Source organism: Erithacus rubecula (assembly GCF_903797595.1).
Source record: "Erithacus rubecula genome assembly, chromosome: 29".
NCBI classification, from domain to species: Eukaryota; Metazoa; Chordata; class Aves; order Passeriformes; family Muscicapidae; genus Erithacus; species Erithacus rubecula.
In genome coordinates this window covers 2,719,705-2,747,370 of record NC_136681.1, presented here as the reverse complement: position 1 = coordinate 2,747,370, position 27,666 = coordinate 2,719,705, and the positions used below count along the sequence as shown (strand labels likewise).

At 42.3% G+C, this 27,666-nt stretch overlaps 1 protein-coding gene across 1 annotated transcript in view; it reads left to right on the top strand.

Moving 5' to 3' along the window:
* DOCK5 (dedicator of cytokinesis 5) overlaps positions 1–27,666 on the top strand; it is a 63,695-nt gene that overhangs the window by 12,369 nt on the left and 23,660 nt on the right. Inside the window, exons 8-33 of the mRNA XM_079328744.1 lie at positions 620–701; positions 1,339–1,468; positions 3,177–3,249; positions 4,675–4,817; positions 5,424–5,549; positions 7,472–7,596; positions 7,700–7,798; positions 9,075–9,147; positions 10,217–10,320; positions 10,554–10,746; positions 11,362–11,459; positions 12,858–12,947; positions 13,374–13,474; positions 14,721–14,855; positions 15,498–15,609; positions 15,859–15,929; positions 17,674–17,780; positions 18,336–18,472; positions 19,121–19,216; positions 20,823–20,921; positions 23,530–23,624; positions 24,347–24,425; positions 24,592–24,692; positions 25,460–25,518; positions 25,976–26,130; positions 27,276–27,361. Of these exons, the coding sequence (XP_079184870.1) occupies positions 620–701; positions 1,339–1,468; positions 3,177–3,249; positions 4,675–4,817; positions 5,424–5,549; positions 7,472–7,596; positions 7,700–7,798; positions 9,075–9,147; positions 10,217–10,320; positions 10,554–10,746; positions 11,362–11,459; positions 12,858–12,947; positions 13,374–13,474; positions 14,721–14,855; positions 15,498–15,609; positions 15,859–15,929; positions 17,674–17,780; positions 18,336–18,472; positions 19,121–19,216; positions 20,823–20,921; positions 23,530–23,624; positions 24,347–24,425; positions 24,592–24,692; positions 25,460–25,518; positions 25,976–26,130; positions 27,276–27,361 (2,769 nt within the window). The remainder of the gene's footprint in view (positions 1–619; positions 702–1,338; positions 1,469–3,176; positions 3,250–4,674; positions 4,818–5,423; positions 5,550–7,471; positions 7,597–7,699; positions 7,799–9,074; positions 9,148–10,216; positions 10,321–10,553; positions 10,747–11,361; positions 11,460–12,857; positions 12,948–13,373; positions 13,475–14,720; positions 14,856–15,497; positions 15,610–15,858; positions 15,930–17,673; positions 17,781–18,335; positions 18,473–19,120; positions 19,217–20,822; positions 20,922–23,529; positions 23,625–24,346; positions 24,426–24,591; positions 24,693–25,459; positions 25,519–25,975; positions 26,131–27,275; positions 27,362–27,666) is intronic.

Here is a 27,666-nt window from a genome sequence, read left to right as displayed (position 1 = left end):
TTCTTTTTGAGATCTTTAAGCAATTTAGTCATCAGGGTGATCATGCTGAACAAATCAGCAGGTTAGAAAGATCCAGCAAATGTTTTCCTGTTCTGTTGGTTGCTGTCCCAGTGGGGAAAAATTAATTCTAATTATTTTGGAATGAATTTGAGAGAGATAGGAAGTCCAGGCACTCCTTAAACTGGGTATTGATCCCATATTGTCTTTTTATATTTGTAATTTCCCCTGCTGTGGCTGCAAGCCTTGATTAAACATTTTGTTAATTATTTCCCAGTATATCCTGGGTTTAAATGCTGATTGCTGTCCAATCAGTGCAAATTCACATCTGAAGGGTTGGGGAGGATATGAGGAATTTATCAGGGAGGCAATTCTGTGTCTGGAATGTTCTGTGTCCATCTCTGCAGTTACCAGGTGTGGCCATGCAGTGGGAATTGTCCAGGGAAGCAACTGCCAGGGCTCACCCATCCTCAGTAAATGAGTCACTCCAGAGGCATTTTGGGATAAAAGATTGCACAAATATTCCTAAAAGATCAAAATGCTTTTGGGCTTTGGCCAGGAAATGGAGATGTCAGGTGCTGATTTGTTAAAATTTACTTTTTTTTTTTCCCTTTCTTTGCAGTGAAAATTACCTGGTTCGCTGGGGCAGCAATGGGATGCCTAAAGAAATTGAGAAACTGAACAACCTCCAAGCAGTGTTTACTGTGAGTTCAGAGAATCCAGAACATTTTGGGTTGGGAGGAACTGAATCCCACCCAGTGCCATCCCTGCCATGGCAAGGCCACCTCACTGTCCCAGGGTGCTGCAAACTGGTTTTGGGCACTTCCAGGGATCCAGGGGCAACCACAGCTCCTCTGGGAATTCCATCCCAGCCAGGAATTCCTTCCCAAAATCCCATCCAAGCCAGCACATGGAGTCCTGGAATGATTTGGGTTGGAGGGGATTCCAAAGTTCATTCGGTCCCACCTTGGGTCCCACGCCTCCCACTGTCCCAAGCTGCTCCAAGCTCTGTCCAGCCTGGCCTTGGGCATTCCAGGGATCCAGGGGCAGACACAACTGCTCTGGGAATTCCATCCCAGCCCCTCCCCACCCTCCCAGGCAGGAATTCCATCCCAAAATCCCATCCATTCGTGCCTGTAGCAGTGGGAGCCATTCCCTGTGTCCTGGCACCAGAAATGTCTCCATCCCCCTCGTGGTCTCCCTTTGGATCTAGAAGATCACAACCTTTATGTGTGTATAACCCAAAAAACCCCTTCTTCCTTCTCTCCTTCTGTCTTCTGTTCCACTCAGAAAGGACATTAATGGACTTGGTATTAACTTTTTTTTCTTTAAATTTTTTAGGACTTGAGCAGCTCTGACCTGATCCGGCCCAGGATCAGCCTGGTGTGCCAGATCGTGCGGGTGGGGCACATGGAGCTCAAGGATGGCAAGAAGCACACCTGCGGGCTGCGGCGCCCCTTCGGCGTGGCAGGTGGGCACTGGGGACACCAGCACGGCCCAGACAACCCCTGGGGGGCACTGAGACACTGTCCTGGTTTGGAGGACAGGTGTCTGCCAAAAAAGGCAGAAGCCTCTCTTTGAAATGGAGAATGTAAACCCCCTGAATCCAAATTATTGTACTTTTGAAATTAAGGGGCTCTCAGACAAAGATATGGGAATAGGAATAGCAGTTCTTTACTAGGAAAATTAAAATAGAAATGCAGTATTACACAGAACAATCCCAAACCCTGCCAGAGTCAGAATCCAAGCTGACACAGTCAGTCAGTCAGGGTGGTGGCACAGTCCCATTCCATGGTGCTGCATCCTCCTGCAGGGGCAGATGTGGTTCAGCTGGAGCAGTGCTCCTGGAGAAGGTGCAGTTTCCTCTGAAGGTGCAGGGATGATGTGGAAGGGTCTGGTTTTCCTCTGGAATCCAGTGGGAAAGGCTGCTCTGCTGTTCCAAATCTCAGTTTTTATCTGGGTAGGAAATGTTTGTCTCCTCCCCTGGGTGGAGCATCTCCCAGTGGGATGATGGAATTTTATCAGTCATGCACTGGGACTCACTGGCCATGAACAGGAGATATCTCCTGGAGGGAGGATGGGCTGTGGGAAGATAAAGATGATTGTCCAGCTGGTTTAAAGATGGCCCATTAGCAGAGAATGTGTGCCAGGAGATCAGGGTCACTGCCACACCCAGTTTTAAACAATGGCCCATTAACAGGAGATATCTCCCACAGGGATAGGAATCGCTGCCACACCCAGTCTTTAGCAATGGCCCATTAACGGGTGATACCTCCTGGATGAAGGGTGGGTCATGGGAAGGATAAAGATGATTGCCCAGCTGGTTTAAAGATGGCCCATTAGCAGATAATATGTGCCAGGAGATCAGGGGCACTGCCCCACTCCAGCAGATGTGAACAGAATTCACATTTCTGGCCACATCTGTGTTGCATCCCGAGGCAGACACGGGGCTGGCAGCTGAAACTGTGTGCTGGGAATGCCAGCACTGCCTGGGAGCTGCCAGGGCAGCACCTCCTGCAGAGCTCTGAGAACTCACAGCTGGAGATCAAACACTGGCACTGCTCAATTTGGTCACCTTCCACAATAACATCCTGATCAGGGCCTTGTCAGAGTGGGATTTGCTCTTCAGGACTCATGGGATAAAGCTGGAGGTTTGTTGAGCCAGACTCCCAATTCTCATTTTATTCCTGAGATGTTTTTTCTTTCTTGAGATCCTTGGTGGGGATCAATTTCCAAAGAAGCAGCGTTTGAAGACAAACAGAATTTCTTTGCCTTGAAATTTGCCCCAGTCCCACCTGTTTTTTCTCAGAGGGTGTATTTTATCAGAATATTTTACCAGAGTGTATTCAGTATATTCACACTCACTGCTATGGGCTGACCTTCACGTGAATATAAATGTGCTTTTAAAAAAGTTTAAATGAGAGTGATGCCTCCATTGCTGTCAGAGAATCCCAGATTTTTTGAGGAGTTGGAAATAACCTTAAATCCCATCCAGCTCCACCCCTGGACATAACCAGGACTCTTTCCACTATCCCAGGTCACTCAGAACCCTTGTTCTGACACTGGCCCAAAATAACCCCCGCTTTCCAGGGGTTTCCAGGTTACTGATTTCCATTCTGAGAGGGAGAAGCTCCCTCTGGTTTTTGGCAGCTCTGAGTGATGCTCTGGTGTTGTTGCAGTGATGGACATCACTGACATCATCCATGGCAAGGTGGACGACGAGGAGAAGCAGCATTTTATCCCCTTCCAGCAGTGAGTACTCAACCCAAAAACTCACATTTTATACCCTTGAACCCCTAAACTCACATTTTATCCCCTTCCAGCAGTGAGTACTGAACCCCAAAACTCACATTTTATCCCTTTCCAGCAGTTAGAACTGAACCCCTAAAATCACATTTTATCACTTTCCAGCAGTAAGAACTGAACCCCTAAAATCACATTTTATCCTCTCTCAGCAGTGAGAACTGAACCCCAAAACTCACATTTTTTCCCCTTGAACCCCAAAACTCACATTTTATCCCAAAAAAATTTTGTGGGCTTGAAGGACAGGATTTTCAGGGGCACTTTCAGGATTTCCAGACCCAGCTTTTTGTCCCTGCTGTGTGGGACCCTGCGTGCTGCCCCTCCCTTCCCACATTTCCTGGGCAGGGTCAGTCATTTGGGATTTCTCCTCTTCCTGGGGGAGAAATTCCAGCCCCAATGAGTTCTGCTTTTCTGCACTGAGAGTTGGACTAGTGTGTCTGTTCTGCTCTGATCTTTCTGGCACGTTAGAGTAACAAAAATGGAGTTTGTTTGGGTAGACCCAGCCTTGTTGTTACAGCCCTAAATAGAGCAAAGCATTGGCTGCAGCCATTTGTTATTCCAGGGTATTTTCAGGGGAGATTTGGGTTTGTTCTCCTGCCCTTTCAGGGCCTGGGAGGATTGCTTTGCACTGTAATGTTAGTCTGCTACTTTTTTTTTTTTTTTTTTGGTAGGTTTGATTGGTTATTTTTTATTTGTTTAGGGTTTTTTGTTTTGTTTGTTCATTTTAATTGGTCTGTTTTTTTGTTGGGTTTTTTTTTTTTCTTCTTTGTTTGATTTGCTTTTTATTTTGTTGGTCTGGGAGTTTTTTCCCATTTTTCTTCTGCTCTAATGAGGCTGAGTTCAGACCCCCAGCTGGACACCAGGATGTGGAGACCTCATTTCTCCCTTATTATTGATGCTGTGGCTACAGGAGTGAAGCCAGGGTCAAGATCCAAATCTCAATAGTCCTGTTGGTGTCTAGGTCTGGGTTCATCACTTAGGTGTTGTCTCAGCACTCATTAATTCCTATTAATTCCTATTAATTCCTATTAATTCCTATTAATTTATATCAGTTTACCAATTTAATCTGTGTAGGGACAGCTCTGAGGCAAACCTGAAGTCAGGGCTTAAATCCTGAGTTCAGTGTCACTTACCTTAGACCTGAGGGATGAACTCAGGGATAAATGTGATGCATTTTCTAGTGTTTAAATAAGATTTTGAGCAAGGTTTAAATAGATTTTGAGCAGGTGAAGGAATGAAAATCCCCATAAAATCCTTTAAAAAACCCCACATTCACTTGGCAAACAGCCAGCTGTTGGCCAGCCCTCTCCTTGCAGGTGGTTGGTGTTGGTCTGCCCCAATTCCTGACCCCAAATTTGGGTTTCTCCTGCCCAGGATTGCCATGGAAACCTACATCAGGCAGCGCCAGCTCATCATGTCCCCCCTGATCACCTCCCACGTCATTGGCGAGAACGAGCCCCTCACCTCTGTCTTCAACAAAGTCATCGCAGCCAAGGAGGTCAACCACAAGGGCCAAGGTGCAGCCTGGGGGCAACTGGGGAATTCAGGGGTGCTGAGAGTCCTGACATCAAGGTTTAGTGGGTTTAGATCAAGGTTTAGTGGGTTTAAATCAAGGTTTAGTGGGTTTAATCCCTTCCCGAGCCCAGCGCGTTCTTCACCGCAGTTGTCACTTTGTCATTTTGTCCCTTTGTCACACACAGAGTTAAATCCAGATAAACCCAGACCAGACTTGCATGAGAACAGCTCTTCCAGCTCCTCATTTGCTAATCTTATGTTCAAGGTCAATATTTTTTAGCACCTTTAAAATAAAAGTGTTTTATGGCCGTGAAATGTTTGTGAGTAGGCGTGGCTTTGGGGTTAAATCACATTATTCCAGAATTTTCTGGTCTTCCTTGGCTCAAAACCACGCAAGATTCATCTGTGAAAGTTTGAGGTTTATTTCAGAGAATCTTCTTGCCAAGCAAAATCTTACTCATTTTTAGGGGCATGGAGGATTGGGCAGGAGAGAACCAGGTGGGGACACGGAGTTTTCATGGAAATACAGATTTTTAGGAAGCACAGGCTTGAATTTCTGGTTTTTACCATTTTGTTTCCAGTAACAAGTGCCATCTCCCTTTTCTTAGGTCTCTGGGTCTCCCTGAAGCTGCTCCCTGGGGATCTGGCTCAGGTTCAGAAGGATTTTTCCCACCTTGTAGACAGATCCACTGCAGTGGCTCGAAAAATGGGGTTCCCTGAGATCATCCTTCCTGGTAGGTCCTGTGTGCCTCAGCATTCCATGGACTGAAAGAGACACCTGAAATTCTAGAATTTCTGTCACAATTTTTTTTTTTCTTAAAGATTTATTTTTATCTGGAAACTTCTTATTTTTATTCAAATTTCCATGTTATTTTATTTTATTTTTTTGTCACGAGAAATTGAAAACATGAGTTTCCTTTCTTATGGCAAAATGATGGTTTATGGAGCTTTTTTGGAAGAAAATGTCTCTTTAGTAAAAGAAATTCTTGTTGCATATGGCTTTGACCCACCCATTCAGAGTGGATTTAACCCTAGAGAGCTCATTAAATTAAAAAAAGAAACTGAACATAAGGCTTGTAGAAAGGAAGATGGTTAATTTTAGAAGATATTGTGTAATTTGAGATGGAGATGAGGAGGTGTGGTGGTGGGTATTTGTTGGAACCCTGGAAACTGAGAGTTCTGAACTTGCTAACAAACCCACATTGCAGGTCACAGATAATTAGTTATTAAGTTTAAAGTAAAAATAATTAAAGTGGCATTTCTTAATTGGACCATGTAGCCTTAAAAGACCTTGTAAAAAGAAAACTACGTCTCCATTTTTAACTTATTGACTAAAAGTACTATAAAACTCATTGTAACACAAATAAGAATTAATAAACATCTAAGGCTGAACAAAAAATTCCATCTCATACATTCAGACCTGACCCAGACAAAAAAAACCAACAAAAATACCAACAAACAAACAAACAAAAATCAAAACACAAAAAATAAACAAGGAAAAAAACCTAATAAAACAAAAAAAAAAATGCAATAAAGTGGTGCCCTGTGTGAGGAACAAACTCACGACCTTCAGAGGTGTTTACAATTACTTTCCAATACATGACACCTTTATTACTGTCCAACTTTATCCCAAACCAATCCAGTGGAGCCATCCTGGCCCAAGGATGGATGGAATGAAGAAGAAGAAAAGACAAACCACACCCCAAATCCTCCATCTTAGCTTTAAACCCCCTAATATAAACATTTCTAAAAATTCACTTTTCTACCTTCTAATAATCTAATTTATGCTCTACTTTTTTTTTTTTTTTTTTTTTTTTTTTTTTTTTTTTTTTTTTTTTGTGACTTGTAATTCTTCCTGCATTGATGATAATTTTTCCCAGGGGTTTAAATCCAGTCCACAGGGGTCCTGGGTACTGTGCCAAGGCCTCTGAGACCTCTGCCCAGGGAGCCAGGGGAACACCCTGGACCCCCACAGTACCCAGGGGTGTTAAATGTTAAAATGCCACATTGGGAGTGAGAACCCTGTCACTGCCCAAGGTGTCTCCTTAGACCTGGGATCACTCAGGGGGTCTGGAGCCCAGCTCTGTCCCAGCTGGGAGACTGCAGGATGCTGTTCTTAGAGGTTTTCATGGCTGTTTATTGTTTCTTATCTCAGGAACTCTCTGCCCAGCTAGCAGCAATCTGTCCAGCCTGACATCCAGGGCAGAACCTGCCTGGCAGGGCAGGACTCATCTTTTATACTCTAAATTATGTACTAGATATTGACAATAACTTTCCAATACAATACAATCTTGTTAAACTGTCCAGCTTTGTCCCCATCATGTCACCCAGCATGGATGACACGGAGCAGAAGGAGGAAGAGGATCCACACCCCAAATCCTCCATCATGGCCACGAGACCCTTAATATAAACATTCTAGAAATCTGCTAATTCTACATTCTAACAGTCTAATTTACACTCTATTTATTTTTGCAGCTTGCATTTGTTCTGTTAATGTTGGTAGATTGTTCCAAGGAGCTAAATCCAGCCCGAGACACTGAGTCTCATTGGAGGGTCTTTGAGGACCCCACCAGGGGGGTTTTTAAAGCCTCAAAGGAAGCCAGAGGAGCACTCTGGGCTCCCACAAACCCATCTGATGAAAGTCTGGGGGTTGCAGGTGACGTCCGCAATGACATCTACGTCACCCTGATCCAGGGGGAGTTCGACAAGGGCAAGAAGAAAACGCCCAAGAATGTCGAGGTCACCATGTCTGTGCACGACGAGGACGGGAACCTGCAGGAGGTGGGGCAGCCCCTGCCACCCCCAGAACATCCACACACCACAAAATATTCCATTCTTACCCCTTTTTTTTTCCCCCCCCTCATTTCTCGTGTTCTGCCCAAAGAAAGCCATCCACCCCGGGGCTGGCTACGAGGGAGTTTCGGAGTACAAGTCTGTGGTTTATTACCAGGTCAAGCAGCCCTGCTGGTACGAGACTGTCAAGGTACTGACTGCTTAAAATTCACACCTGGGGTTACTTTTCTGGACACCCATTTGTTGGGTTGTGGCTGTTTTCATGAGCTAAGCAGCTGATAATTGTTATAAAGTCGTTTAAAGGTACGTTTAGAAGGCAAAGAGTTACAAGTGTTAAATTATATGAAGTTTTGGTTTGTTGTTGCTCTTATTTTCTTTGGGTGATGATGATGATGATGGTGAGAGAGCAGGAACAAAAGTAAAATTCAAAGTGAAGCAGAAAAGGATTTAGCTCTCCCCAGTGGATTTTTATATAGAAACTTTCTAACAAGCTAAAGACAAACTTGAGCTGTTACTTCTTCACCTATTAGAATTCTAGTTTTTAACACGCCAGGTTATGTATAAACTGCACATATGGTTTATCTTGTTTTATCTGAAAAATGTGAGCAGTATTCTTACTGTAGTTTTATATGTCTGAAATTGTGTTCCTGGAGCCTCCACAGGAATCTGGGATTATGATTTTCAGTGTTCACTAGAATTTTTACTCTGGCATCTGAGATCTTTCACTCACTAAAAGCACTTAAAGCTCATTGTAAAACTTACTTAAGTGCTTACTTATTCTAAAACTTAAACTAAAATTATGAGTGTGTCGTTTAAATAGAATTGTGTGATATTACATGGTAGAGAACTTTGAATTTAAAGTTTTATAATATAATAGCATATAAAAAAGACCCCAAAAGTTTCAAGAAATTTGTCCTTCTTCACCTCCTTTTTCATAGGTTGAAGTCATATTTTGTAATTAAATAAAAAAGTCCACATTGCGAGCCATGGGTAGTTAGTTATTAGGTTAAAAAATAATTTAAGTATTATTTCTTAATTAAAGTTTGCTCCTTAAAAGGCCTTGTAAAAAGAAAAACACAGCTCCATTTTTAGAGCATTAGCTCAAAGCAGTGTAAAACTCACTGTTTGTGAAATAAATGAAATATATAAATACAATATATATAAATAGATATAAATAGTTATATTTATATATAAATTTATATAAATAGATACATTTATATAGAAATATATAAATATAAAACTATAAATATAAATGAGTAAAAATTAATAAACATCTAAGTTTAAACAAAACTTACGAGGGTTGATGTGAAACCACCAGAATGTGCCGGGGAGTGGCTGGGCACAGGGAAAATTCTGAAAACTCTGTGTTTCCATCCAAAATACTGTGTTTCCATCCAAAATACTGTGTTGCCATCCAAAATATTTTGTTTTTATCCAAAATATTGTGGTTTTTTCCTGGTTTGCAGGTGGCCATTGCCATTGAAGAAGTCAGTCGCTGCCACCTGCGGTTCACGTTCCGGCACCGCTCGTCCCAGGAGTGTGAGTTCCAGGAGGGGACACCTGCAGCATCTCTGGGCTCCCTCTGAGTGTAGAACTTGCTTTTCTGTTCATTCACAGTGTTGCTGATTTTTTTTTCTTGCTCTGTTTGCTTATTCCCAGCTTTGTTGCAAGCAAAAAAACCAAAAATAATTTCGATTTTTTGCGCCCGAAGTTTGGTGTTGGTTTTGTCCTGAGGGTGATATGGAGCAATTTTTTATCCCCCCAAAAAGACAATTATCAATGTTTGTTGCTGCTTTGGCTTCTCAGTGTTGCTTTAGATTTATTTCACAAAATTCATTGCAAGGCCTGGTGGGCTTCTAATTATCTTCCAACAGGAGGATTTAATTGGGCTAATGAAAAGCTAATGAGAGAGTTTGAGCCAGAAGTTCCATGAAATCACTCCAGAGCTCTGAAATGAGATCAACAGTGTGAGGCTCAGCCTTTGAAAGGCTCTCAAAGGCAGTGACATCCTTCTAAAACCACAGCTCACAAACCAAAATCCCAACCAAAACATCAATAGAATTCTGTATCAGAGGATAAAATATCAACAGAATTCTGTATCAGAAGATAAAATATCAACAGAATTCTGTATCAGAGGACAAAATATCAATAGAATTCTATATCAGAGGATAAAATATCAATAGAATTCTGTATCAGAGGACAAAATATCAATAGAATTCTGTATCAGAAGATAAAATATCAACAGAATTCTGTATCAGAGGACAAAATATCAATAGAATTCTGTATCAGAAGATAAAATATCAACAGAATTCTATATCAGAGGATAAAATATCAATGGAATTCTGTATCAGAGGACAAAATATCAATAGAATTCTATATCAGAGGATCACTGAATTGTTAAGATTAGAAAAGAGCTGGAAGATCAAGGAGTCCCAACCATAAATCAGCACAGAAACCACTGCAGCTGTGTGGGAGGTGCTCCAGGAGGATGTTTGTGTTAAATAATTAAATTAAATTAAATAATGCTGCTGATGAGGTCAGAGGGCTGGATTTTGGATTGTTGGACATAAATAAGGTGATTGCTGATGAAGATTTCTCCTGTTTGCAGCCAGGGACAGGTCTGAGAGAGCTTTTGGCATGGGCTTTGTGAAGCTGATGAATGCAGATGGGACCACACTGCAGGATGGCAAACACAATTTGATTGTTTACAAGGTAACCTGGGCATTTCCAGCCTTGGCTCGTGTTTCAATCTCTCCTGGCTGATTTTCCAAGCTACAAAATGTGTGTGTGGGGTGGGAAATCCTAAACTCTGTGGCTTTGGAAATATCTCAGTTTTGTTTATCACTGAAAACAGAAACTCAAACAATGATAAATATGAAAAAGTGTTTCAAACCCATTCTGGCTGTCACTGTGGGACATGACCCTTCTCCCTCTTGTCACAACAGGGTGACAACAAAAAAATGGAAGATGCCAAGAGTTATTTGAGTCTTCCTTGCACCAAAATGGAGATGGAGGAGAAGGAGGCTCCCTCTGGGAAAAACCTGAACCCTCTGGGCAGCTTCACCCCCACAAAGGACAGCACAAAGGACAGTTTCCAGATTGCCACTGTCATCTGCTCCACCAAGCTCACCCAGAATGGTAGGGCACCTGCAGGGGCTCAGAAATGCACAGGGCATTTCCTCCAGGCAGGTTTTTCTGGGTGGGCACAGAGCTCCAGCTTGCATTTTGCTCCTTAATGCCAGCTCAAACTCCCAGAGTGTTTGTGCATCCCCTAGAAACCCTTTCACACAAATATTCCAGTGTTAAACCCCACAGTTCTGTTGGGCACGTGTGGAAATGTCACTTGCCAGCTGCAGTGTGTGTGTTGTGTGAGAATTTTAAATATTTCAGGTTAATTCTTTCTTCCCTCTGCCTGTTCAGAGGGCAGCAGTTAGGGCTGAGCTCCCCAGGGTGGGGATGTGAATTAATTCTGCCAAAGGGACCAGAATGAAGAGTGTGAATGAGTGCTGGTCAATGATGGGAGACTCCCACTGCCCCTGAGCTGAGTCATACACTAATAAAATTCCTTAAAAACCCTGCAGAATGGTTCATCTCCAGATGCCAGTCAGATTTCCACTTACAGCAGAGCTTGGCTGTCTTGCCAAGACAAAGACAACACTCTGTACCTCAGGGTGACTTTTCCTGGCTCTAAAAACAATCCCAGCCTTGCTGTGAGTTGCTCTGGGCTGGGGCTGATGCTCTGTGTCCTTGCAGTTGACCTGCTGGGTTTGCTGAACTGGCGTTCCAGCCCCCAAAACATCACCCACAACCTCAGGAAGCTCATGGAGGTGGAAGGAGGAGAAATTGTGAAGGTATTCCCAATATTTGAGCATCCTTGGGGCACAGCTCTGTGTGGGGTTGGACCCAGAAGGGGTTTGGGTGGGTTGGGAGGATCATCAAATCCTGAATTTTAACCCCTGGGGGAAGTTGTCAGCACAAAAAAAAAAAAAAAAAAAAAATTAAAAACAAGTCACCAAAATTAGTAAAGTGTAAATTAGACTTTTAAAAGGTAAATAAATAGGTTTTTTGAAATGTTTATGAAAAAAGACACGTAGCCAAAAATTTTAAAAAGTAAACACTTTTTCCTCCTTCTTCTCCCTGTCATCCATGTTAAGTAATACGTTAGAACTCTTAAATTAAATAAAGTCAAAGCTAAACCATTTAATAAAATGGTACTGTATTAAAAAATTTTTCTGAACATGTAATACATAATACAAACTATATAAAATAAGCTCTGCCTTCACCAGGCAAATTCCACCATAAATGCCAAGCTAAGCAAACCACTGCTAGCCAAGCAAAAAGTCCCTAAAGTAAAAAATAATAAACAATCCTTAAAACAAAAAAAAACCCCAAAGTTTAAACCATCCCTAGCTAAGCATTAACAGGAAGGGACCTGAAAAATCAGTTTTTCCACACAGATTTCACCACCCCAGAGTGCTCCAACCTGGCCTTGGACACTTCCAGGGGTGCAGGAGCAGCCACAGCTCCACCTCCCATTAGAGGAATCCACCAGAATTAGAGAAATTAAATATTACAGAATTAAATATTACAGGGGTCAGGGAGAAGGCTGTGATTTGATTTTTCCCTTTAGCCTTATGAAATAAGAGATATATCCAAAGGTTGAATTTTAATTTTCAGCTCCTTTGTGAATGAGGAGGGACTTGCTGTAAATCTGGGAGATCTCATGGAAATGAAATAGGGAGAATTCCCAGAAATCAGGAATTCCCTCCTCTGCTGAAGGATTTAGAGGAGATGATCATGACAATCCTGTGTGTCCAAAGCATCTGAACATTTAGACCATAATCTCTATCAAATACACCAGCCAAACTCTATTTAGCTGTTTTTCTGCCTATTTCTTTGTTTAGACCAATATTTATAGCAAGCACACTAAATAAACCATTTTTAAATGTTCTTCTACAACCCGACTTGTTAAAACTCTTCAAAACTGCTAAAACGTGAAATATGAATTATTATATGTATTATTTAATATTCTATATGAATTATTATAGTAAATAAAAAAGTAACAAAAAAAAATTTAAGAACCCAAACTAAAAGTAAATAATAAAGTTCTAACTAAAAGTAAATAATAAATCAACTTCTACACAATCATATTAATTTACTCTCCAAAAGTCCTTATCTCCCTCACCTCTGCATGAGCACAGGGCTAGGATCCTTTTTCCCACTTTTTTCTTTTTTCTTTTCTCCTCCAGTTTTTGCCTGACACCCTCGATGCACTTTTCAACATCATGATGGAAATGTCAGAAAATGAAACTTATGATTTCCTGGTCTTTGATGCCCTGGTGAGTGAAACTTCTGTGTTTGTTTTCAGCCACATTTCCACTCTGATTCCAATGAGCAGTTGGTGTTTTGCTCTAGAAATAAATGATATTTATGTATTATGAATATTGATAATATTGGTAATATATTATATTTTATTTAATATGAATATCATTTAATAAATGATATTAATATCTTAGATATGATATGATATGAAACACTTCACAAGGCTTTTTCAGGAGTAAAATGCACATCAGGTTTTTAGTAGCCACAGTGAAAATAGTAATAAATTACACACACAACATTTAGTGACTGTTAGAACATGAATAACACTCTCTGTACTATTAATGCTGTTGATAAAACAAATATTATAACCCAGCAAAATAAATGGAATTAGAGACTGTTCTAGTCTGTCACTGTGCATCTATTTTTTTCTGGATTTATGGCAGGTATTTATTATTTCTTTGATTGGAGACATCAAATTTCAGCATTTTAATGCTGTGCTGGAGACCTACATCTACAAACACTTCAGTGCAACCCTGGCCTATGTGTGAGTATTTTGTCAAACCCTGGGGATGGGCTCAGCTCCTGGTGATGTGTTTGATTAGGTCATTTTAATGATTTTATTGTGATAAAGGCAGCACAGAGCAGAGTTCCATCCCTTCTCTGCCTTCAGGAGAGGAGGAATTATTGTAATTGCTCTTTTTGGTGAAAAATTCTGTTGTGGGATTTTTTTTTTTTTTTTCTCTGTCAGAACAGACAGAAAAAATATTTCTGTCATGGATCTTGGTTTTTTAGCCCCTTGATCAACCAAAGGTCATCACCCTCTTGGTAACAGAAGGGAAAAGTTAAAACTGAGGCAAACAGGGAGGGGAAAAACCAGAAATTTACCCTGAGAAAATCTCTTCTTAATTTTTACTGATCCATGAATTCCTGGTTGTCACCCTAAAGGAAACACAATTTAGGGGAAATACCCCAAAGGAGACACAATTCCCCATGGATGGGGAATGGATGTGGATTCCTGGCTGTCACCCTAAAAGAAACACAATTTAGGGGAAATACCCCAAAGAAAACACAATACCCCATGATGAATTCCTAGTTGTCACTCTAAAGAAAACACAATTTAGGGGAAGACCCCAAAAGAAACCCAATTCCCCATTATGAATTCCTGGCTGTCACCCTAAAGGAAATACAATTTAGGGCAACACCCCAAAAGAAACCCAATTCCCCATGGATGAATTCCTGCCTGTCACCCTAAAGGAAATAAAATTTAGGGGAACACCCCAAAAGAAACCCAATTCCCCCTGATGGATTTCTGACTGTCACCCTAATAAACACAGTTTAGGGAAAATACCCCAAAGGAAACACAATTCCCCATGGATGGGGAATGGATGTGGATTTCTGGCTGCCACCCTAAAGGAAACACAATTAAGGGGGAACACCCCAAAAGAAACCCAATTCCTCATGGATGGATTCCTGGCTGTCACCCTAAAGGAAACCCAATCTGAAATCCTCTTCTCCTGGAATTCCTCTATCCCATTTTCTCCTGCTGCTCCACACTTGGGGATTCTCACATGGGGAGAATTCAGTCCCTTCCCTTGGGATTGGGGTTTTCAGCTCCTGTCAGAGCAATGGGGTGACACCTGCAGATTTTCAGCCCAGGATTTCAGGAGGAAATGTGCCCTGAGGAGGAGCTCTGAGCTGTTTGTGACTGTGCAGTTCCTCTCTGGGATGAGGAGCACAGGAGCTGAGCCCTGCCTCCACTGGTTCCTCTTTTTTGGGTTTTTTTTCCAAAGGAAGCTCACCAAAGTGCTGAACTGCTACGTGGGGAGTGCTGAGGATTCCAGCAGGACAGAGCTGCTCTTTGCAGCCCTGAAAGCCCTGAAATACCTGTTCAGGTTCATCGTGCAGTCACGGGTGCTGTACCTGAGGTGGGTCCATTCCTTCCAGTCAATATCACTCAAGGGGATATTCTTCACCAATTCCTCCATCCTGACTAACAAGTTCTTTCTGTGGTTGGAACAATTCAACTGAGCAAAAATTAAAATATCACGTTAGAAGGGAGAAAAACCTTCTAGTCACCCCTAAGCAGCACACAGTAGAGCTGAAAAAGAACCCAGTGTTTATTTTTATAAAGTAAAACATGAAATTTCCTCCTCATTTTCAGAAATTTTAAGAAACAAATACACAGATATTTAGATTATTAGGTGAGGTGGGGGAATGACACATTCTCCAGTTGGGATAAAATAATGACAATGGTTTAATTGCAGCTTCAAAACATCTTTCCAGAGATTCCTAGTGAGAGTTTGAAACCCTTTATTTATGTCCATCCTGGATTTTTTTTTCCTGTTTCATGCTTGGAACCCAAGCAGAATTTGCTTTAGTGGCAGCATAAAAAGTGGAGTTTTTCCCCTGTAACAAATCCCAACAGGAAATGGCTGCAAAATCTCCAATTTCATTTTTACCCCCATATCTTTGTAGAAGGAGATGACATTAAGATGTTGTTCCAGGGGATGAAATCCAGTTTCAGCTGGTGGATTTTTTGTGTGTGGAAAAAATCCTGTTCTTTGCAGTGTTTATGGGAAGAGTGAGGATGGGAATGAATTCAATGATGCAATTCGCCAGCTCTTCCTCTCCTTCAACATCCTCATGGACAGGCCCCTGGAGGAGGCTGTCAAGATCAAGGTGAGCACAATTTCCAGAGAAAAATAAAAATCTTTAATTTGATCAACTGGTGTAGTTGTGAAGGGGCTGGGCCAAAAAAAGGGATGAGAGAATTATCCATGAATCCCCACTCTGCGGATCTGGGCTGGCTGGAGGCTCTGTGGATGCATAAATTTGATTTTAAACCAGTTCTCTGCAGTTTCCCCATATTTGCTTTTGACAAATATGGATTTCCCATGTGCATTTCATGTCCTTGTTTTCTTCTTTCAGGGGGCAGCTCTGAAGTATTTGCCAAGCATCATCAATGATGTCAAGCTGGTGTTTGACCCTGTTGAGCTCAGGTAGCTGCTTTAAGTTTGTTTGTCCTCTAAACCCAGCTCATCTGGTGGGAAGAATGTTGGAAACTTGGCTGAAAACACCTTTTCTGGTTGTGATCTGGTGGTGCAGATCCTGTGCATGGACTTGAGGAAGTCCAAAGGATTCTCTGCATCCCAATTTTTCATTTTGGGAGTATCCAAGTGAGGTTGGACAGGGATTGGAGTGACCTGGGATTGTGGGATGTGTCCCTGCCCATGGGTAAATTTAGGGTCCCTTCCTACCCAAATCATCCCAGGATTCTGAGGTCCTTACAGCCACCCTGAGATTTTACTGAAAAGCAAAATCTGAGGGCAGTGAAACGTTAAAATCTTGTGCAAGTTTCCACCAGCTCTCCATGAATGATCCTGGAAAGTGTGGCAAAGGCAGAGCCTTGGCTGGGAAACCAAAAGTTGTGTTTATCCAGGGAATTCTCAGCCCTGTGGATTCCTCAGTGAGCTTTGCCCAGAGCTGCCCAGCCCTGTCTCCTTGTCCTGACACAAGTGATTTGCTGGGAAGCAGCAGACAGGCAGCAAATGCCCATGGAATTTAATTTAAGGGAATCTTGGGTTGGAGTGAGTCATCCCTGCTGATGAAAGGGGCATCTGGAAGGAGGATGTGCTTTGGCTGCTGTGGCTGTTCAAAGTTTCAAAATGAATTCAGAATGAATCTTCCCCAACTCTTGCTTTCCCTGGCTGTGACAGCCAGTGTGATTATCCTGGCACTGGAGGGACACAGCAGGGCCTGTTTGGAGGGTTTGTCATGGACCTCCTCTGTCCTGGAATAAATAAAAGTCTCATTTCAAGAGGTTTAAGCCTGCAGCTCCTGTGAACTGCTTGGTTTTACTTCAAATCCTGTGCTCAGTTTGTTGCAAATAAATCAGGGCTCTGCAGTAATTTGCCTGTTGGATGGAGTTCCCAGGGAAGCTGTGGCTGTCCTGATATGCAGAAAAAACTCTGTAACTCAAGAGAAATGAGAGTTGTAAAGTAGGTGTGCATTTAATCAGAACTGAGGTGCAGGGGGATAATTCCTCCCAAAGCATGCACCCTGAAACTTCAAATTACTGTTCTATTTATTCCCTAAAATCCTGGGATTTCACAATGATACATATTCATGATACATACTCATATCCTAGTCCCACCTACCCTCACTTTGTATTAAAATGAACCAAAAATCCTTTTGTGCCTGCACCTCCCCAGTTCAGGGCACATCAGGGATGTCTGATGAAGGTTCCCAAACTCTTCATTGCACTTGAGCTTTTTAACTTTGCCTCTGGAACTTGTGTTTTATCCCTCTGGGCACATTCCAGACACCTGGAGGTGAGTTCTTGCTGGTTCAGGGTTTTGGATTTCTCACTTCTCACTGGTAGCCTTGCACCCCTCACCCTGGTGAGCAAGTTCTGGCTCCATTTATCGCAAACCATTCTGCCTCTCCTCTGATTTTTGCACACATGTCAGGCATCTCTCATTGTCCTGGATTCTGATGAACTATCCGTTACTCCTCAATTCCCATCTCAGTCCCATCCCTGAAGTGTCCCTGGACACCCTGGGGCAGAGGGAGCTGTCCCTGCCATGGCAGGGCTGCTGTTAATGAGCTTTAATTCCCTTCCAGTCCATCCCATCATGGGATGCTGGTTCCATATCCACCCCAGCACGGGGCAGTGTCTCTGTGGGGTGGGTGGGAGGTGCTGCTGGCTCTGCTGACCCTCTGCTCCCTCTGGGCTGCACACAGTGTCCTCTTCAGCAAGTTCATCCAGAGCATCCCTGACAACCAGCTGGTCCGGCAGAAGCTGAACTGCCTGACCAAGATCGTGGAGAGTGACCTGTTCAAGCAGGCAGGTGAGTGGCAGCCCTCCAAATGAGTCCCCACCACTAAATCCACCACTAAATCCAACTCTAGAAACATTTCTTGCCCTGGAAGAGTTTTTTTTTTTGCTGCTCAGTCTCTTTATGCAATGTGCAAAACGTGGGACCCTGAGCCAGGGTGGTGACGGAGGAGGAGGGAGAAGTTGAGCGTGCTGTTAGATGGGATTTACAGGATTTATAAATGAAAGAGGGGGTTAGGTGGGATATTGGGGTGGAATTCCTGCCTGGGAGGGTGAGGAGGGGCTGGGATGGAATTCCCAGAGGGGCTGTGGCTGCCTTTGGATCCCTGAGAGTGTCCAAGGCCAGGCTGGGATAATCTGGGACAGTGGGAGTGTCCCTGCCATGGCAGGGGTGGGATGAGAGGATCTTTTTGGTCCCTCCCGACCCAACCCAATCCATCCTGGCATTCCATGACCCAAACCAGAGATCATTTATGACTCTCTGCAGTGGGTTTATTGTAACCTCAGTGGCTTTAACAAATCCTGGTGCCCGTGCTGAGGCTCTGCTTTGTCCCTGTGTCCTTTGCAGAGTGCAGAGATGCTCTCCTGCCCCTGCTCATCGACCAGCTCAGTGGGCAGCTAGATGACAACTCCAGCAAGCCTGACCACGAGGCCAGCTCCCAGCTCCTGAGCAGTGTCCTGGAGGTCCTGGACCGCAAAGATGTGGTGAGCACGAGCTCTCAGGGCTGCCAGCCCAGCTCAGCTCTTCTTCTGAGAGCTTACAGCAAAGAAACATCCTCAGCTTGTGCTTTAATGACTCAGAATTATGGTATTTATAGAAACTGCCTTGCTGTGCAGTTCTTTGGAGTGGCTCTGTCTGAAAAGGAGCCAGGAAAGATTGAATTAGTTGTTATCTAGGAGCATTTATTTCCCTATCCAGACACCAAAATGTCATCCCAGCTGCTTTGGTAGCTTGTTCAGTAATTTGGAGCAAGTCAAAGAAGTATTAAATAGTATAAAAATGAGGAGGTTGCTGATTCTGTGTTAAATAGGGACAACACTCACTGTTCAGGCAGAAAAATGCACTTCCCACTCTGGCCATGGGAATTGTTCTGAGTGAACAGAGGGCTTTGAACTGTTCAGAGAACACAAATCCAAACCCCAGGATGGGCTGATGCAGCTGGGACAGCTCCATTGAGGGAATTCTCCACTGAGTGAATCCCAGTGTGTGACTCTGTCTCTCGTGCACTTAAATCTCCTTTTTCTGCTCCCCCTAATGACAATTAACACCAGCAGGGCAGTGCTCCCAGCAGGGAGCTGCCGCTGGGAGGCTGTGCCTCAGGAGTGGTCTGCAGTGTCCCTTGCTGTCCCCAGGGTGCCACAGCTCTGCACATCCAGCTGATGATGGAGCGGCTGCTGCGCCGGATCAACCGCACGGTGATCGGGATGAGCCGGCAGAGCCCGCACATGGTGAGAGCCTCCCTGACATCCCTGCCGTCCCTGATGTTGTAAACCCTGTATTGTGATTCAGTCCTTTCCCCTCCCCTTTCCCCTCCCCACTAAGCTGATTGGCTGGGCTCTGGTTTTACTAGCAGGGGGTTTAAAATCCAAGGTCCAGGCATTCCCACTTCCTCTTTTCTCCCTTCAAGACATCCAGAATAAAGCTGTGAACCCCTCTGGGAGAAGGAGCATCTTTTGTTCTTTTGCCTCCTTCCTGCAGGGCTCTGGATTTCCTTCTAGTAACTGGAGTTAGCCAGAGGGAAGCTCCAGATGGCAACTGCAATTGGCGCCCAACGTGGGGCACCAGTTGTAGGAATGATCTGGGGTTTCCTTCCAGCAACCAAGCTAAGCCAGAGAGAAGCTCCAGATCGTTCCTGCACCCTGACATTCCTGAAATTCCTGAAATCCCTGCCATCCCTGCCTCCCCAGAACCTGTAACAGTGGGGTTCAGGTCCCTGAGAGCCTCCCTGAAATCCCTACCTTTCCTGCAATCCCTGATATCCCTGCAAACCCAGACATCCCTGCCATCCCTGTAATCCTTGAAATCCCTGCAATCTCTGCCTTCCCTGCAATCCCTGCCTTCCCTGCAATCCCTGCCTTCCCTGCAATCACTGATATCCCTGCAATCACTGATATCCCTGCAATCACTGATATCCCTTCAATCACTGCAATCCCAGCCATCCCAGCCATCCCTGCCATCCCTGCCTTCCCTTCCTTCCCTGCAATCCCTGCCTCCCCAGAACCTGTGACAGTGAGGTTCAGTCCCCTGAGAGCCTCCCCTGCAATCTCTGCACCTTTAACAGTGGATTTTTGTCCCTGGGAGCCTCCCCTCCTCCCCATCCCTCCCTCACAGTGGATTTTTGTCCCTGGGAGCTCTCAGTGCCTGATGAACTCACCTCTCCCTTCCCTGCAGGGCTCCTGTGCCACCCAGCCGTGGCTGCTGATGTTTTTTTCTGAGGGTTAGGGTTCATGTTACCCTGCTTCAGTTTGAGCTGAGTCACTGGGGATGATTTCATTTCCTTTGGGCCCCTGTGCACAGTGTCAGTGCAGTGCCTGACAGGGGATCTCTGCTGCATTTTGTCACCTGGGCTCAGAAGGATAAAATGCTGAGGGATGAGAGCCCTCAGGGCATTCCTGTGTTTTCATTCCCCCTAAATTTCCTGTACAGAAGGATGGGAGAGCCAGGAGCTTAGGATTTCCCTGATTTTTGAGAACTCTGGGGTCACTTCAATGTGCCACCCATGAGAACTGCAGCTGACCCTGCTAAATCTGAAAAACAGAGTTTTCTTTTGCAGAGAGCCAGCTTGCAAAAGACCTCAAAGATCTGATGGAGTTGGATCAATAGATATAAAATAAAATCCTGTGTTTGGAGGATCTGAAAAGAAAGCAGGACCCAGATTTCAAACTTGAATTTTAGGAATTCTTTGCTCATTTAGAGGAAGAAACAGTCTCAGGTTGATTTTGGGACACAGATGAGGAGGATTCTGATCAGTGATATTTGATTAGGTCACACTGACGCGCCACACTTGGAAATCACAGGAAAATAACCCAATATTTTGTGTTTTTCCCATTCCAGGCAATTTTTGTGGCCTGCATGACAGCCATCCTGAGGCAGATGGAAGATTTCCATTACAGCCATTACATCAACACTTTCAAAACCAGGCAGGACATCATTGTAAGTCAGCCAGGCTGGGGAATGACCTCAGCATCTGACTTTGGGCTGATCAAATCCTCAGCAGTGGCTGCTGGGGCCAAAATTTCTGGGAATTTAAATGTTTATTTATTATTAAATTTAAATTTATTTGAGTCACCCTTGCTGGGCATTGTGGGGGGAGGGGGTTGCTGACTGTGCAGAGCCCAAGAGCAGCATTTGTGGCATTGAGGAAAAACATTTTTAAATGGGTAAAAAAAATGTTTGATTTGAGTCAGGAAGCAGAAAAGGGAATGAAGATGGAAAGGAAAAGCATTTCCCTTTGTCTGGCTCTCACTTTATCTAATTATTTCTCCTCCTCTGAAGTTTAATTAAATGCTTGAATCTTGCTTTAGTGGCAGCAATGCAGAAAGTTCCCAAAATATTAAAAATTCACATTCACAAAAACTCTGGCTATGAAACCAGGTGAAACATCACAATTCTGAGAGTTTTTTCTGCTTAAAATCAGCAAATTTTCCCCCAAACTCCCCCCAAAATGGCCCAGACTAGTATTTTAGCAAGACTGCTTCACAACACAAGAACTGCTGGAGATGTTTTATCCCTTTATTCCTTATTTTGTCCCTTTATTCCTTATTTTGCAATTGGGAAGGAGCTGTTTATTGAAATAGCAGCTGGGGAAGGGCCTGGAGTTGTTCCTGTACCAAAATCCAGCAGGAGGTTTGTGATTCAGTTTGGGGAGCCAAGGTGAGCTCCTTTTCCTCTGTGCAGTTGGAATTGCAGAATTTCACAGGAAATCTGTTGCAAAATCAGCTCCTGAGGCAGCATGGAGCAACACAGCCATCTACAGGTCACTCACTTCATCTGGGGTTAGGACTGGTTTTATCTTGGCCAAATGGTTTGTTAGAAAAAGGGGGAAAAAAAAGGGGAAAAACAGAAAAAAGGGGGGGAAAAGGAAAAGGGAAGGGAAGGGAAAGGAAAGGAAAGGAAAGGAAAGGAAAGGAAAGGAAAGGAAAGGAAAGGAAAGGAAAGGAAAGGAAAGGAAAGGAAAGGAAAGGAAAGGAAAGGGAAGGGAAGGGAAGGGAAGGGAAGGGAAGGGAAGGGAAGGGAAGGGAAGGGAAGGGAAGGGAAGGGAAGGGAAGGGAAGGGAAGGGAAGGGAAGGGAAGGGGAAGGGAAGGGAAGGGAAGGGAAGGGAAGGGAAGGGAAGGGAAGGGAAGGGAAGGGAAGGAAAGGAAAGGAAAGGAAAGGAACAGGAAAGGAAAGGAAAAGGAAAGGAAAGGAAAGGAAAGGAAAGGAAAGGAAAGGAAAGGAAAGGAAAGGAAAGGAAAGGAAAGGAAAGGAAAGGAAAGGAAAGGAAAGGAAAGGAAAATCAGGCTGATTCAGGAATTCTGGAAGTGTTCATCCAGTGAGAAAATTTTCAGGACAGTAATGGAAAATAACAATTTCTAATTGTGCAATTTCTAATTTTATGCACCTATAAATTCACAGAAGCAAATCTGCCTTTGTAATGGTGTGGTAGCTGCTAATACCAACAGAAAATTCTGTTTTACTGCCATAACTGCTTTTATTTTTGTTGTTCATTATTGGGGTTTTGTTGGGTTTTTGTTCATTATTGGGGTTTTGTTGGGTTTTTGTTCAATACTCTGTTTTTGTTGTTCATTATTCTGCTGCTATTTCCAGCCCTGGCATCATTCCCTGGATAGTTGAGCACTTTTGGGAGTTAATTCATATCTCCAAGGTGCCCGTGTCAAGTCCAGCCCTCTCCATCAGGCTCTGATTTAATTACACCAAAAGGATTTTTACTGAGGCAGCACCAAGTGCTCCTTTTCTCCATCAATATCTTGCCAATTCTTTCAGCCCAAACTGTTCAGCTCAACAGAAATTTTTGCTGGTGCTCATTTCAAGGGGATGGTTCCTCCTGTGACCTTCTTTGTGTCCCTCTCATTTTTGAATATTAATGTGCTGCTGCAGAGGGTGGAATTGATCTGAGAGCTCAGAGTGGCTTTTGTATCTGCAGAGACCACAGGGAGAAGATCAATATTCCTGATTTTCCTTTATTTTCTTCATCTCTGTTAGTTTTCCTTTTTTTTTTTTTCCCTTTCTCATCCTGCAATTCAGCCTTTTTTCCAAGTTTGAAGTCTTGTTTGGAAGGTGTTTGTGCAAAAAGTGTCTTTAGAATAATTCTAAATCACATCTCTGATGTTATATTCACTACTTCTCCTTAACTGGACCAGGAAAGATTTAACTAATTAGTGAGTGAAAATTGTAGTTTCAGGTTTTCTGGGTCATCACCACTCAGAGATTTTGGAACAAACCCTGCAATATTGGTTTTGCTCTCTAATCCAGCTTGTGCACCCAGCACAGCTTAATGCAAAACAGCAAAGACAGATTTAATTAAACAGACCAACATTCTGTGCAATTGTTTCTCCTTGTGCAGCTGGATGAATGGGAAGTCAGGAATAATTTCATTATTGGGCTGCACCCACTCAGTGGGTTCCATTTGTAGAATTTGGCCAATCAGTGTGCTCATTAATCAATGCAATCCCAAAAAATTTGCATTTCATGAGGTCACAGCAGCATTTCCCTGCAATTCCACGGATTCAGCCTGAATTCAGGGATTTTTATTTCCAACAGGATTTCCTGATGGAAACATTCATTATGTTCAAGGATCTGATTGGGAAGAACGTGTATGCAGCAGACTGGATGGTCATGAACATGATGCAGAGCAGGTACTAGCTTAAGCCTGGCTTAAGTCTGGCTTAAGTCTGGCTTTGGAGCCTCCCTGGACCTCAGAGGAGGTCACACAATGAGGTTGATTTTTTTTCCAACCACTTCAGGCTGGTTTAAATCACATTTCAGCCAGTTTGAGTCCCTGTGTGTTTGCACTGGTGGAACTGGGAATTTTCTCTCCTGCCCAGAAGAGCCCTGGGGGCTTTTTAACAACTTAAACCAGAGAAGCATTTTTGGTCTCAGTTCTGAGGGAATCACATGGAAAACTTAAAGCCAGAACTGGAAATTTGTTTAACCACTCTTCCAGAGAGGAAATTTTCCCTGATATCCAACCTGAGCCTCCCCAGTGCAACTAGAGGCTGTTGAACCAAGGAATAATTCTGCTTGAAATGTTCCCTGATTTAGAGGAATTCCTGATTTGGAGGATTTCCTGCCTGATTTAAAGGAATTCCTGCCTGATTTAGAGAAATTCCTCCCTGATTTAGAGAAATTCCTCTCTGATTTAGAGGAATTCCCCCCTGATTTAGATTAATTCCCCCCTGATTTAGAGGAATTTCTCTCTGATTTTGAGAAATTCTTGCCTTTGAGCAATTCCTGCCCTTTTTGGAGCATCTCTTGCTTTCTCCTGAGTTCCCACATAGGAGCTGCAAACCCAGAGCTGCAATGTCATTTATTTCATTTACAGAACCACCTTTATTTGAATTTTTTTTTATCTTTTTAGGGTTTTCCTGCGGGCAGTGAACCAATTCACCTCCGTCCTCAACCACTTCTTCCTGGATCAAAAACATTTTGAACTCCAGGTAATTTTTTCCCGGATTTTCTTATGGATCCCAGACCTGACAGAACAATTAAATCCCATTTTTAGCAGGCTGGAGCTCACTGTGCTCTGCATTTGGGGCATTTTTTGGTTCCTGTTGTTGCTTTTCCTTTGAATCCTCCCATTTTCATCTCATTTCTCTCCCCCAGCTCTGGAATAATTATTTCCACTTGGCTGTGGCTTTTCTCACTCATGAGTCCCTCCAGCTGGAGAATTTCTCCCAGGCCAAACGCAACAAAATCATCAAGAAGTGAGTTCACATTTCTTGACTTCACATTTCTCAAGTTCACATTTATTTATTTCATATTTCAGCCTTTTTTTTTTTTTTTTTTTTTTCTGTCATTTGGGCTGTTCCAGACACTCCCAGGGTGGGAGGAGGTGCTGTGGAAATGTTGATTAAGGCAGAGTGGCCAGGACAAGGCTGTAAATTGAATTTTTTGCTGATGTTAAAGTTTGGTCAGGCAGATCTTGAGCTGTTTTAGCACCTTGCCAGGATTCTGTCCATTGGAAAGGTGGAGTGAATTTTCCACTGAAATTCCCTTTTTGCAATTCCTCAGCTTTTATGGAAGTTGGATCAGAGGAATCCTAAAAACCCCTCCAGCTATTTAATCCCCCACCTTTTGCTTTTATTTTTTTTTTTTTCTGAGCCATTCATAGTCCCAAACCAGCAATTTTTAGTCACTGAGAAGCTTTTACCCCTTCATTCCCTTGGAATCAGGTGCCTGGATAACTCTGAGCATCCTGACACAAACTTTTGTTAGGATTTGTTCCCTTTTTTCTGCAGAAGTAGCTTGAAGCCTGATAATAAAACATTTCCACATTGCCTTGATGTCAGCAGTTCAACTTTAAGGGAAAAAAAACCCCAAATTCAAGCAAAGTGGGATGGAATTGCAGGGAGCAGCTCCCAGGAAATCTGAATTCCCAGGAAATTCTGCAGTTCTTGCAGAGTGAACCATCCCCAGGATCTTTTCAGTGCTTGGAATTTTCTCATCTCTTCCTTCCAATCCTTTTTTCCAGGTATGGGGACATGAGGAAAGAAATTGGCTTCAAAATCAGGGATATGTGGTATAACCTGGGTGAGTTCCATTAAAGAATTCTCTTTATTCCAGCTCTCAAGCTGCCTTTCAAATCTTTTTTATTTCCTTATAAAAGCTGCACGTGTTTAATGTGGGGAAATGCATTTCTAGCTCAGCACAAAAACCTCTTTTTTTTTGTGAATAACTTGGAAAAGCTGATTTTTTCCTCACATGAGCTGCTGAGATAATTTCTCAGATTCCCTCTAAAGGATGTTCTGCCATGTAAAGGATGAGTGGGATTTGTCAGAGACCTTTTTTTTTTGTGATTTACAATTCAGATCCCTTATTTCCTTCGGTTATTCCTGAATTTTGGAGCTGTAACCTCTAATTACTCCTTAGCTATTATCCACATTCTGAGCAGAGTGAATATTTTTATTTAGTGTGTAAATAATGTGCTTAAACATTGTGGAAATCCAAATCCTGCCACTGGATGGATTTGACTTGAAATTTCTTGCAGGTCCCCACAAAATAAAATTCATCCCAGCAATGGTGGGGCCAATCCTGGAGGTGACCCTGGTCCCTGAGCCTGAGCTGAGGAAAGCAACAATTCCCATTTTTTTTGACATGATGCAGTGTGAGTTCAACTTCAGTGGGAACAGGAATTTCCACATGGTAAGGGTTGCAAAATATAAAAAAAAAATAATATAATATAATATAATATAATATAATATAATATAATATAATATAATATAATATAATATAATATAATATAATATAATATAATATAATATAATATAATATAATATAATATAATAGAATAGAATATATAGAGATATTAAATACAATATAATATATATAATATGTTAAAATACAATATTTAATATATAATATTAGTATATATTATATACACAGTAGTATATATAATGTAATCTTGTATTCATTCTATATTAATATAGAATAATATGTATATAAAATAATATATATAAACATAATACTTGTATTTGTAATATATACACAATACTGGTATCTTCATTACAAATGTTCCACATTGTCCATGGGGCAAAAGAAAAATAAAATATTTTAGCAAAACAAAAAAATCCCCACCCTAAATTGTGCCAAACCCCATAGTTTCCAAGAAACTTGGAAAAGGCTTCCAAGGTTAAATAATAAAATTAAAACCACTGATTGTGTAGTTTAAATAAAAGTGTGTAATATCACATAGTAAAAAACCTAGAATTTTAAATTTTAAAATAGAGCAATATATAAAAAGCAAAATAAAAAACTTTAAATTAATTTCTCCTTCATAAGTTTAAATACTAAGTGCTTATAGACATAAGGAAATAATCAAAACAAAAAAGTCCACATTGCAAATCACAAGTAGTCAATTGTCAAGTTGAAAGTAAAAATAATTTAAATACTAATTCTTAATTCAAGCACTGGACCTTAAAAGAACCTTGGAAAAAAAAATTCTTTAGCTTGTTAAGTAAAGTGCTGCAAAACTCACTATAACATAAATAAAAATTAATAAACATCTAAGTCCAAACAAAAAATTCCATCACTTGCACATTCAATTCCAAATCTAACAAAAATAGTAAAAATTGAAAAAACAGAATTGAGAACATCCTGACCTTGGCCTGTGAACCCAGGGGTGGTTTTTTTGCCTTTCCAGTTTAATTTTTTTTTCTTTTTTTTTTTGTTTGCCTTTCCAGTTTAATTTGGGGTTTTAGGGGTTTTTTTTTTTGTTTGTTTGGTTGGTTTTTTTTTGTATTTCCAATTTGATTTGGGGCTGTTTTTTTTTTTTTTTTTTGCCTTTCCAGTTTGAAAACGAGCTGATCACCAAACTGGACCAGGAGGTGGAGGGGGGCCGAGGGGACGAGCAGTACAAGATCCTGCTGGAGAAACTGTGAGTTTTAGAAAGCACCTGGAGGCTCTTTTAATTGCTTTTTAAAAAAAATTATGTTATTTAATATTATATTTATTATTGGGCTGCTCTACTAATGCCAAGAAACCCTAATTCATCAATTATTCCAGTGAGTAGGGAGCTGGTGCAGCTGCAGTGATCTTGGTGCAGGGCAGGTGTTTTGGGGCTGATTGCCCCAAAATAAGGAGTTTATTCTGCTCTTTTATAAACTGGAGATGGAATTCACAGTGGGAAGAGGGGCTGCAAGTGGAAGAGAAAAAAGCTAAAGCAAAATTGGAGCTTTTAGC